The following is an 11,281-nucleotide window of genomic DNA, read 5'->3' on the forward strand; positions in this document are numbered from 1 at the left end:
CAATTAAAGCAGCAATGTTACTGATCTAATTAGGAAAATAAACCACACTAGGATTTAAGATATTCAGCTGGAGGTTTGTCTTAATGATAGTTATCAGGGTTACAACTGGGGATAATAGAAAGGACTTAGAGGATTTCAAGTACATCATTTAGGAGGTAAACATGACCCCACACCTGCATGGATAATTTTAACTCCACTAGTCATTAAAGTCTAAAAACCTCTTTTGGCATCTTGGAGAAGCTTGAGGCAGCTGGGGCTCACCTTGTTCATGTTGATGGCGTTGTTCTTGGCCAGCACCTGTTCCAGAGAATCAGCCACACTGGTAAACTTCAGCTTGTCTGGACTCTGGCGGTAGATGTTGTCACTCAGTATCTCTGCAGCTCTCTTGCACTTGACCACATCCACAGACCCAATGGGGACCCAGCCAATGCCCCTCAGCCACTGGAGATCAGACTTGTAAACATTCTGTGAGGAGGAAAAAGGCAGGAACTTTCAGTAAGACTGAAAGATTTAGGGTCAAGGTGCATATAGAATCGATAGTAAAGTACAATTCTGGTTGTTGCTCTTGTTGGTTTCATAGAAAACTGGCTCCCTGTGTTAGGCAGACTAACAGAGGAAGTATGTTCAAAAACGACCCAAAAATGTAACAGAAAAATGATAGAATATTTCAGGTTGTTAGGACAGGAGGAATCCAAATGAATATCTTCTGTCAGCCAGTTTAGTGGATGTTCACTGTTCGTGTGCACAGGAAAAGAATGCCAACCCAAAGTGAGAGAGACCACACATATGTCGACCTACAGGCTGTCAGTAAATAAATATTAGGTCCAGTCAAATGAAACACTCTGCAGCCATTAAAAGCCACATTTTAAAGAATATCAATGATTGGTAGAAATGTCATTAATGTAACAATAACGAAAAAAGAGCACATAAAACAATCTGTATATACATTACATGAGCAGGAGTGGGCTTTTTCAGTGGTTGGATTATGTTGGATTCTTATTGCTTTCTGTGTATTTTTTCTTATATTTCAAAATATCTGTAAAGCTCTTGGTTTAACAACAAAAAAGAGAAGTTAAAATATAATAATGACATAGAACCTCTGAAGCCCTGAGGCAGGCCTTTGACTGCTTCAACACTGTCCAAGATTCAGGACAATAAATGACCATCTTATTGGTCCAGAACCCGTCTCTTCCCCACCAAATTCTCAGGCTACGAAGCACAGACTCCTTTCCAAAACTGTCTTTCCATATCTTTATTTAAAACTTTAAGTCATTTTTTCTGCTAAAGACTTTTGTGTATTTATTAGGCATTCATAACTACTTCACAACGGTGGAACTGGACCTTTGCCCAGATCATTTGAAGGATTTTACCTGTAATGGCAGTTAAGTAGAGCATACAGACAGCTATTTTACTGTCTAGACTAAAAGCCTATTGAAACTGCCTTATGCTGACTAGTTATTGCCCCTTAAATAACAGCAGCAAGACTGAAAACAATAACATTTTACACCTCTGGAGTGCTTCTTAACTTTCGAATGCTTCCCACGTTATTAAGACTGTGTCACCGTGAGAAGGAGGGGATCTCAAAAAGGCACTTGACAAATAGACAGAGGCAAGCAGTCTGTCACTCTGTGGGTGACATTAACCGTTTTTAATTACCTTTCATACGCAGGCAAAGCCTTTCTTTGCAAAACACAGGGCTCTGCATGTTGTGGAAAGCTACAGAACAGATGTGGGAGTTTCCACAGGTAGGCTGTACAATTTCTAGGAACAGCCATTTCATGTATAATTATGGTTAATTCATGTTATTCTCCAAAGTCCTCTAATGCTTAATAATTCCTTTAAACATCTATAAAATATATGCTGCAGGAAATGTGCTTGTCACACCCAGATTTGAGATGCTGCCTCTGTTTCTAATAGGTACCGGTTCTGTCATAACCACATGACCTCTCCACAAAGAGAGCTGCGCTGAGAGGACAAAGTGTCAATGAAATGACCCAACAGCTTCCAGACACAGTGACTTCTTTTATTTCATAAGAGTAACGATTAGTGTTGTAGCAGTATTCTGCTAATGATAACCTCATTTGTTTTGCAAGGAAGCTAAAAACAAATTTCTGAGTAATTTTTAAAAATAAAAATGTGTTATTTCTTCCCCCCTTAAAAGAATAAAATAAAATGTCTTCCTGTGTTGGACCCTGAATTCTAACACTGTTTAATTCCAGTCTTATTTTTATAAGACCAAGTCCAGTTGGTAAACTTCACTTCCTTATAAAGCCTAGTAATGTATCCACAATAAAGGAAAAAAACTATACTCTGATTCAAATCTCATTCAATGAACAAGAAATCCTAGCTTGAGTGGGCCAGTGGATTGTTTACAAAGGATAACGTTCATATGATTCAAGTTATTTCCGCACACAGCCCTGTTATGGATGCGGTACTCACGTCGCTCTGGAGGTCATAGGCCTGCCGAGCGTGCATGACATCATTCTGGTCAGGCAGGCAGGTCCACTGGTGCAGGTAGTTCTTGTAGTCTATGTCACTGACCAAGGTCTGGCACTTCTTGGCCTGTACCACCCCCAGCATGTCCACTGGGCTGCTGAACTTGGTCTTCCACTTCTCAAAGTCCTTCTTGTACTCCCGGTCACTCTGGATCTTGGCCACATGCATGGACCACATCATCTTCGGGTCATCTTTCACGTCCCGGGCTCCAATGTGGTGGCCAAGCTGCTTGCGGTAACCATCTTTGTATTTGTACTGAGATGAAAATGCACAAATTAGATTTTTATTTTAAGCCCGTAGAGGTCACAAGCCTGTACAAAATCATCTTGCTTATATCACTGTTGTACGTTGAATTTTGCTAATAAGCACTAACTCAAGGCAATATCCTACCTTTCCCCTAGAAGCTTATAGAGGTAATAAAATAGATGGAATTCATATAATTGTAGTGTACACCCCAAATCACCTATGGCATGGTAACAAGGAGTAGTTTCGGGGGCAGCAAATGCACACAATGGAGAGGCCATGTGGACCAAGGGACTTGGAGAAATGGGTTAGGCACTAAAAGTACATCAGAAAAGAGATGCACTTGGTGACAAGATGTGTTTAATAAGTAGTAAAATGAGTGTCTGGTTCCTTTGAGGATGTGTCAAGGTCAAGGACTACTTGCAGTAGCAACAGAAGAGAATTTCCTGTTTCATAATGGATTCAGGCATTCAGTGGTGGTGCCAAATTTTGGCATCATTTTGGAAACTGGTTATACTAGGGAAGCTGACCTAGCAGCCCAGTTGCTTAGAGCGTGCTCCTAATAAAGTCATGGGTTCTCATCTCTCATGGACCAACAGTGCTGTTATTATTCCATGTCCAAAGACGTTGTCCTGGAATCCGAGCCAATTATCCAAAATACATGCTTCTAGTCTCAAAGATAACTGAGTGAGAAAGTATAAACGAGTCAGCAGAGGCAATATAGTACAGTGGGAAGGAATGAGGTTGCTTGGAGTTTCAACTCCATCACCTACTAAGAGTTTGATTTTAGACAAGTTGCTTAAGCAACCCATCAAACAGGGATAATCACAATCTTACATCCTAGGGTAATTATGAAAAATAAGTGACATAATGCACATAACATTCTTAGCACAGATTTCTCAACACTTCTTGGTTATTATTATTTTGTTATATATTATTATTGGCATAAATCCATTTGTAGGAAAGGTAAAACATACGTAAACTAAAGTGAGTCACTAATATGATCTTCCAAAATAAAGGGCAGCATATTACCATATTCCCAAATAGTGGGTCTTGATTTTTAGAGCAGTGGTCTGTTCCTCAAGAATTCCCTGAGGTACCAGGAAAGGATGATGGTTTTATTCTGGGAGTTACAAGCCACAAGCCAGGAGCTAGTGTTAAGGGTGCAAGTTTGGGCTAGTCTGGCACTAATCAACTGCCTTCTTTTCATGATCTTACAAGGGTGAATTGTAATGGCAAGTGTCATATGCGTTTTTGAATATTGTATATTAAAATGCTATATAAAGCTAGGCCTTGATTCTCACTGGGAGAACTTAAGTTTATGAGTCACACTTTCTATAAGCACTGTGACAATTTTTATATAAGCATCTCCAAGCCTGCAGCTACACTCTAACAAATTCCACATGAATGGATCTTTCTCTATTCTTGGTGGGTCAGCTTTCACTGAAGATACTGTGACTTAGTGGTTATAAGACTTTTTTGTAAACATCAAATTTTTCATTTCCCTCAAAACTAGGTTTTTGAAAAACCCGACACAAATACATCAGGATATATTTCCAAAGGGCCAGGAAAGTTCTTTTAGAAGATTTAGTTCAGTGAAAATGTCACTTCAGACTGACCACATACTAGGAGTAAAACTGACAACTCACATCACTGACGATGTCCCTGGAGGCCTTGGCTGCCACGATCGGGATGGCATCACTTCGCAAGTCGTAGCCTTTCTTCTTTGCTTCTTCGTTGGCGAGTTTATACAGACTCTAAATTTGGGCAAAAAACAAAATCAGTTACATGTTGACATTCATATCCAAAAACGACAGAGGACTAAAATAATTCACCAAGTTCTACAGGGGTAGGTGCCTGTAATAATGTCACTTTTGAGAGTTCTAAGCTTTCTGCGGTTTTGGCTTCTGAAGTTGAGACTTAAACATGATACCTATATGGAATATGGCACCTTGTTTTTTTATTTTAAAACTTATGTTACGTTAACCATATACAGATATTATTCATGGTTTTAAAACTTTTAGTTATAACAATGAATCAGTTTTGGAAAGAACTGGAAAAATTAAGCTGAAACTCATGGGCCTAAGGTGGCAAAATGTGGACAGAAGGGAAACTCATTTGATCCACATTTATTCTGCACCGACTCTGTGCCATGACTGTGCTTGGTACTTGGGAAACAAAGATGAATATGAGGCCTCTCCCATCTTCAAGGTTTCTGGGAGAACTGATGGAAAGAATGATAACCTGTGGAACAAGCTGCCAAAAAGTCAGACCATGAAAGGTGCTTTAACCATATTATTAAGAACGAGCTCCACGGGACTTCCCTGGTGACGCAGTGGACAAGGCTCCACGGTCCCAATGCAGGGGGCCTGAGTTTGATCCCTGGTCAGGGAACTAGATCCCACATGCATGGAGCAATTAAGAGTTTGCATGCCACAGCTGGGGAGCCTGCGTCCTGCAACTAAGAAGCCAGAGAGCTGCATCTAAGGAGCCCTGGGGCCGCAGCTGTGGAGCCTGGCTGCCGCAACTAAGGAGCCCACGAGCCACGGCTGGGGAGCCCACCTGTCACAACTAAGACCCCATGCAACCAAACAGATACATAAATGAGTAAATATTAAAAAAAAAAGATTGAATGTTCTATAAAAAAAAAAAAAGAACGAGCTCTAGGAAGGAGCAATTTATTCTGAATTGAAAATCAGGAAGTTTCCCCAGAGGGCATGACCTTGGCATTGGACCCTGAGTGATAAATATGGTTTCAATAGACTGAGATGGTGGTCAAGGGCAGAGGAACTTCCATGAATCAAAGTACGGGGCAGTGAAAGTGCAGGGGCGTCAAGCGGGGGGAGAGGGGGGCAGGGGCAGGACAGAACTGAAAAGAATTGGGAGTCGGGCTATGAAGGCCTGGTGCTAAGATACCTTTGTCCTTAATTCTACAGGAAAAGGGAAACCAACAACAATCTTTGAGGAAGAGTGACATCATCAAATTTGCATTGTATCTTCCTATCCTAAACGAGAAAGAAACACAATAGAACTGAACTAAGCTGATAGAGAAAAGTCAGAGAAAGCAGACCAGGCGGGTTAGGCAATCGGTTCAGGCATTCTTCCTGGGCTCTTCAAACCAGGGGCAACATACAACATCTCTGAGCTTTTGCAGCAAAGACAGAGTTAACAGTTCCAGAAATGCTGAGTGGCTAGTTACAGGGACCCTTTGTCTCTCAAAATATCTGCTCATATAGCACACGCTTTCCCGTAACACTATGGGACCTATAGTGCAGGTTTAGCCGAAAATTCACTTATTTTTGATTTGAGAGTGGGACTTGACAATTTTAGTTTGGGGTGACAATTAAGAGCTAATTATGTAAGCATTAAAATTATAGTTTGCACCCCTGAAAAATAAAATGACTTAAGGTGGTGGCTAATCAATTTAAATTCTCTCAGTTATATTCTGCAGAAGAGTAACACGCTATTGATTTATGCTGTCAAAGAAACAATATTTTCCTTGCCGGTAGCACAAAGCTGGAAGAAATAACTAATACATCATCTGACAGAATCTTAGAGTCACAAAATTCTCCACAGGCTTAAACCAATAGGCTCATTCTAAGAAAAAAATGCAGAGAGGTAAATGTCAATCTTTGAACTGAGATTTAAGTTGCCAAATGTATAAATACAAGATAGAGGAAACCTAGTTTAAGCCCATGTAAGTTGTCTTAGGGTTTTGGTTGACCCCAAGTCCCACGCACACCAGCAGTGACATAGCCCCAAGGAGCCCCAAGGCACAGAGTGCAGAAATGAAGGATAAATGTCCAGAAGAGGAAATGCAATGTCGACTGTACTCTACACTAGTCACTGCTCACTCGCAGGATTTTGTTTGGTTCTGAGAGTCACATTCCAGCAGGGATGTCATGTGAGGAATGCCCAGGAGCTTGGGATGTTGGGATTATAAAGAGAACCTGGGGTGAAGTGGCAGCACAGGCACATAGTGCCTATGGAGTTGGCACAGTTTGGTTGTGCATGGTCTTAGAGGATTATGTGGGTCTACAGAGAGAAACCATTGACCCAATACATGAAAAGCATCTTCTAAAGGGACTTTCCAGAACAAATAGGTTGGTTTATGAGATTTATAAGCACCTCGTCACTGAGAACACTTAAGCGAAGGCAGGATGATGACTTATTGGGCGGGGACTCCTGCACTAGAGGAGACTGACCTCTCAGCCTAAACATCTGTGCTTCTGATATGGGGGCACACGGCTCTGTGCTCACAGAAAGTGAACAGGAAATGGGCTTGCTAATATAGTTATATATTGACAGATCCTCTCTGTCTCTGTCTGTCTGTCTCTCAGTGTTATTTGAATGTACTGTGATTTTAATCCTTGACTTAAATCTTGTACATTAAAAATCTTAAATTTTGACCCTAAAGTACAATTTAGGAAAAGTAAGTCATATGTGGCAAATACATTTAGCACAGCTATGTAGCACAAGGAGGAGATAAACGTATTTTAGTCTATTGCCAATTTCTTAAATTAATAAAAGAGGAAGGTCTAATTAATCTTCTGGTTACTGCTTAAATCATTCATTCTTATAACTTGCACTTCCAAAATGATAATATGTGTTACTTGAAGACTGATGTTTAGGTAAGCGAGAAATGAAAGAGTTGGCATTCACACGGAGCAAGAAAAGACATTCTTTACAAAGTTGTCATTTAGTATTACATCACCATGGAATGGATTAACTGAAATATGAAACACCATGCAAATGTCATAGAATTAGCATCTGCTCCCACCTGACTGTAGTTGACTTTGTTCACTCTTGCCAGCGTAATTTCTGGCGTATCTGGTGCGATGTGGATCTGGGTCTTGTCTTTGTCCCAGGCTTCCGTGTATAAACGCTAGCAAGGAAAATATAAAATGTCATCAGGAAAAAACTTCAGTGTATTTTTAATCGAAACTTCAAGGCCACAAGAACTTTATAAAGAGAAATAACAAAAGGTTACGTATTTTATACACAATATGTATTTTACAGGTATCTTCAAGTAAAGTAACCAGTTCATAGTAGAACAGGTATGTATGAGTGCCTTCTGATACTCTGAGTTGTATGTTAACAAAAGGAAATTTAGCATATCTTTTATGCAGAGATGATTTTCCATAAAAATGTACCATTTTATCAAAACCATGAAATAACTACTGAAGTAAATGTTAAAATATAAATGACACAGACATTAGGTAGACAGATATGGATAGATATAGATAGATAACAGACAGATATCTTTTGTTGCTCACTGCTCTAGTTCTTTCTCCTCCTGATCATGCTTCTCTTCCTTTGGTTTAGCTTTAGGAGTCCCACCTTGGTTCTCTGAACTCTGAAGCCTCACCTTGTTCATAGTGATGGCGTTGTTCTTGGCCAACACTTGTTCCAGAGAATCAGTCACACTGGTAAACCTGAATTTGTCTGGAGGCTGGCGATAGATTTTATCACTCAAAATTTCAGTTGCCCTTTTGCATTTTTCCACGTCCAAAGAGCCAATGGGAACCCAGCCGATGCCTCTCAGCCATTGGAGATCTGCCTTGTACATATTCTGTTGATACAAATAGCTAATAAATATTTATCTCTGGTTTGGGAAAACATTTTCATCAGAAGGATATGAAACAAAGTAAGAACACTCTTGAAAACGTAGTTCGGTGGACAGGCAGGGTATCAGACAATATTTCTTTTCAGTCTGGAGGGTTCGATATTTAACACTCACAGGAAAAGAAGAAATGTTATGACCCACTTGCAGGGGCTGGTGAGTTTGGTGCCACTTATCCAAGGGGTGTTAATTCACTGATTTCCCACCTTTGCACGTCATTATGATCCTCAGTACTCACGTCGCTCTGGAGGTCATAGGCCTGCCGGGCGTGCATGACATCGTTCTGGTCGGGCAGGCAGGTCCACTGGTGCAGGTAGTTCTTGTAGTCTATGTCACTGACCAAGGTCTGGCACTTCTTGGCCAGCACCACCCCCAGCATGTCCACTGGGCTGCTGAACTTGGTCTTCCACTTCTCAAAGTCCTTCTTGTACTCCCGGTCACTCTGGATCTTGGCCACATGCATGGACCACATCATCTTGGGGTCGTCATGTATCGCTCGGGCACCAATGTGATGGCCAAGCTGCTTACGATAATCTTCTTTGTATTTGAACTAGAAGAAGAAAAATACTGATAGTCACCTAGTATAACTTTTGGTATAAAATGATTAGTAGGATCAGATTTTCCTATTCATTAAAAACATGTTTCCCCCGGAATATATAAATAATATGTGTGTCTGCATCTTGTAAGCAATTTAGAAAATAAAGCTTGTATATATATACAAAAAAGAAAATAGGCCCCTGCGCCCGGCCAGACCCCCTGTCGCCCTGTGCTCAGCCAGTGTGCGCCCTCGTGTTTCGGCCTCCGCAGGGCCCTGGGTGCTGCTCCACACGGTGGTGGCAGTCAGCATGTCACCACTGGGTGGCCTCGTGCATGCACCATTGGTCCCGGGGAGCACGGGTTAAAGATGAAGGAACTAAGACCCAGAAAAGTGAACTCATACATTCGGAAGCTCTCTGTTTGAAGATTACACAAGCTTTGTTGTCACCAGATTGCAAATAAACTTATTTTAAAAATAAATGAGGGGAGACCTTCAAGATGGCGGAGAAGTAAGACGTGGAGATCACCTTCCTTCCCACAAATACATCAGAAATGCATCTACATGTGCAACAACTCCTACAGAACACCTTCTGAATGCTGGCAGAAGACCTCAGACTTCCCCAAAGGCAAGAAACTCCCCACGTAGTTGGGTAGGGCAAAAGAATAAAGAAAAAACAGAGACAAAAGAATAGGGACGGGACCTGCACGTCTGGGAGGGAGCTGTGAAGGAGGAAAGGTTTCCACAAACCAGGAAGCCCCTTCACTGGTGGAGACGGGGGGTGGCGGGGGGGAAGCTCTGGAGCCACGGAGGAGAGCGCAGCAACAGGGGTGCAGAGGGCAAAGCGGAGAGATCCCCGCACAGAGGATCGGTGCTGACCAGCACTCAAGCCTGAGAGGCCTGTCTCTTCACCCGCTGGGATGGGCGGGGGCTGGGAGCTGAGGCTCGGGCTTCGGAGGTCAGATCTCAGAGAAAGGATTGGGGTTGGCTGTGTGAACGGAGCCTGAAGGGGGCTAGTGCGCTACAGCTAGCTGGGAGGGAGTCCCGGCAAAAATCTGGACCTGCCTAAGAGGCAACAGACCATTGTCTCGGTGCGTGAGGTGAGGGAATTCAGAGCACCGCCTAAATGAGCTCCAAAGACAAGCATGAGCCGTGGCTATCAGTGAGGACATCAGAGATGGGCATGAAATGCTAAGGATGCTGCTGAAGCCACCAAGAACCCTGTGTGCAAGCACAGGTCACTATCCACACATCCCCACCGGGAGCCTTTGCAGCCCGCCACTGCCAGGGTCCCATGATCCATGGACAACTTCCCCAGGAGAACACATGGCACGCCTCAGACAGCTGCCACGTTACACTGCCCTCTGCCGCCCAGGCTCGCCCCGCACTCTGTGCCCCTCCCTCCCCCGGCCTGAGTGAGCCAGAGCCCCCGAATCAGCAGCTCCTTTAACCCCGTCCGGTCTGAGCGAAGAACAGACGCCCTGCAGCGACCTACACGCACAGGCGGGGCCAAATCCAAAGCTGAACCCCAGGAGCTGTGCTAACGAAGAAGACAAAGGGAAATCTCTCCCAGCAGCCTCAGGAGCAGCGGATTAAATCTCCACGATTAACTTGATGTACCCTGCATCTCTGGAATACCTGAATAGACAAATAATCACCCCAAAACTGAGGCAGTGGACTTTGGGAGCAACGATATATATATTTTTTTCCTTTTTCTCGTTTTGTATGTGTACACTTCTTTGTGTGATTTTGTCTGTAGAGCGTTGTTTTTACCATTTGTCCTAGGGTTCTGTCTATCCGTTTTTTGTTGTTTTTAGTGCTTGTTATAAGTAGTGGATTTGTTTTTTGGTTTGGTTGCTCTCTTTTTTCTTTCTTTCTCTATTACTTTTAAACTTTTAACAATTATTTTTTATTTTAATAACTTCCTCCTCTTTTCTTTTTTTGTCCCTTTTCTTCTGAGCTGTGTGGCTGACAGGGCCTTGGTGTTCTGGCCAGGTGTCAGGCCTGTGCCTCTGAGGTGGGAGAGGCAAGTTCAGGACATTGATCCACCAGAGACCTCCCGACTCGGTTTCCACAAACCAGGAAGCCCCTTCACTGGTGGAGACGGGGGGTGGCGGGGGGGAAGCTCTGGAGCCACGGAGGAGAGCGCAGCAACAGGGGTGCAGAGGGCAAAGCGGAGAGATCCCCGCACAGAGGATCGGTGCTGACCAGCACTCAAGCCTGAGAGGCCTGTCTCTTCACCCGCTGGGATGGGCGGGGGCTGGGAGCTGAGGCTCGGGCTTCGGAGGTCAGATCTCAGAGAAAGGATTGGGGTTGGCTGTGTGAACGGAGCCTGAAGGGGGCTAGTGCGCTACAGCTAGCTGGGAGGGAGTCCCGGCAAAAAT

The 11,281-nt window shown here is 43.1% G+C and overlaps 1 protein-coding gene across 1 annotated transcript in view; it reads right to left on the reverse strand.

The window, feature by feature from the left end:
- Positions 1 to 9,209, reverse strand: part of LOC103083893 (nebulin) — a 120,982-nt gene extending 111,773 nt beyond the window's left edge. Inside the window, 7 exon segments of the mRNA XM_082930885.1 lie at positions 262 to 465; positions 2,440 to 2,751; positions 4,389 to 4,496; positions 7,520 to 7,624; positions 8,108 to 8,311; positions 8,601 to 8,912; positions 9,111 to 9,209. Coding sequence (XP_082787011.1) covers positions 262 to 465; positions 2,440 to 2,751; positions 4,389 to 4,496; positions 7,520 to 7,624; positions 8,108 to 8,311; positions 8,601 to 8,912; positions 9,111 to 9,209 — 1,344 coding nt within the window.
- Positions 9,210 to 11,281: the final 2,072 nt, after the last annotated feature.

The sequence above is a fragment of the Lipotes vexillifer genome, unplaced genomic scaffold, assembly GCF_000442215.2.
Source record: "Lipotes vexillifer unplaced genomic scaffold, Lipotes_vexillifer_v1.1 scaffold193, whole genome shotgun sequence".
Taxonomy (NCBI): domain Eukaryota; kingdom Metazoa; phylum Chordata; class Mammalia; order Artiodactyla; family Lipotidae; genus Lipotes; species Lipotes vexillifer.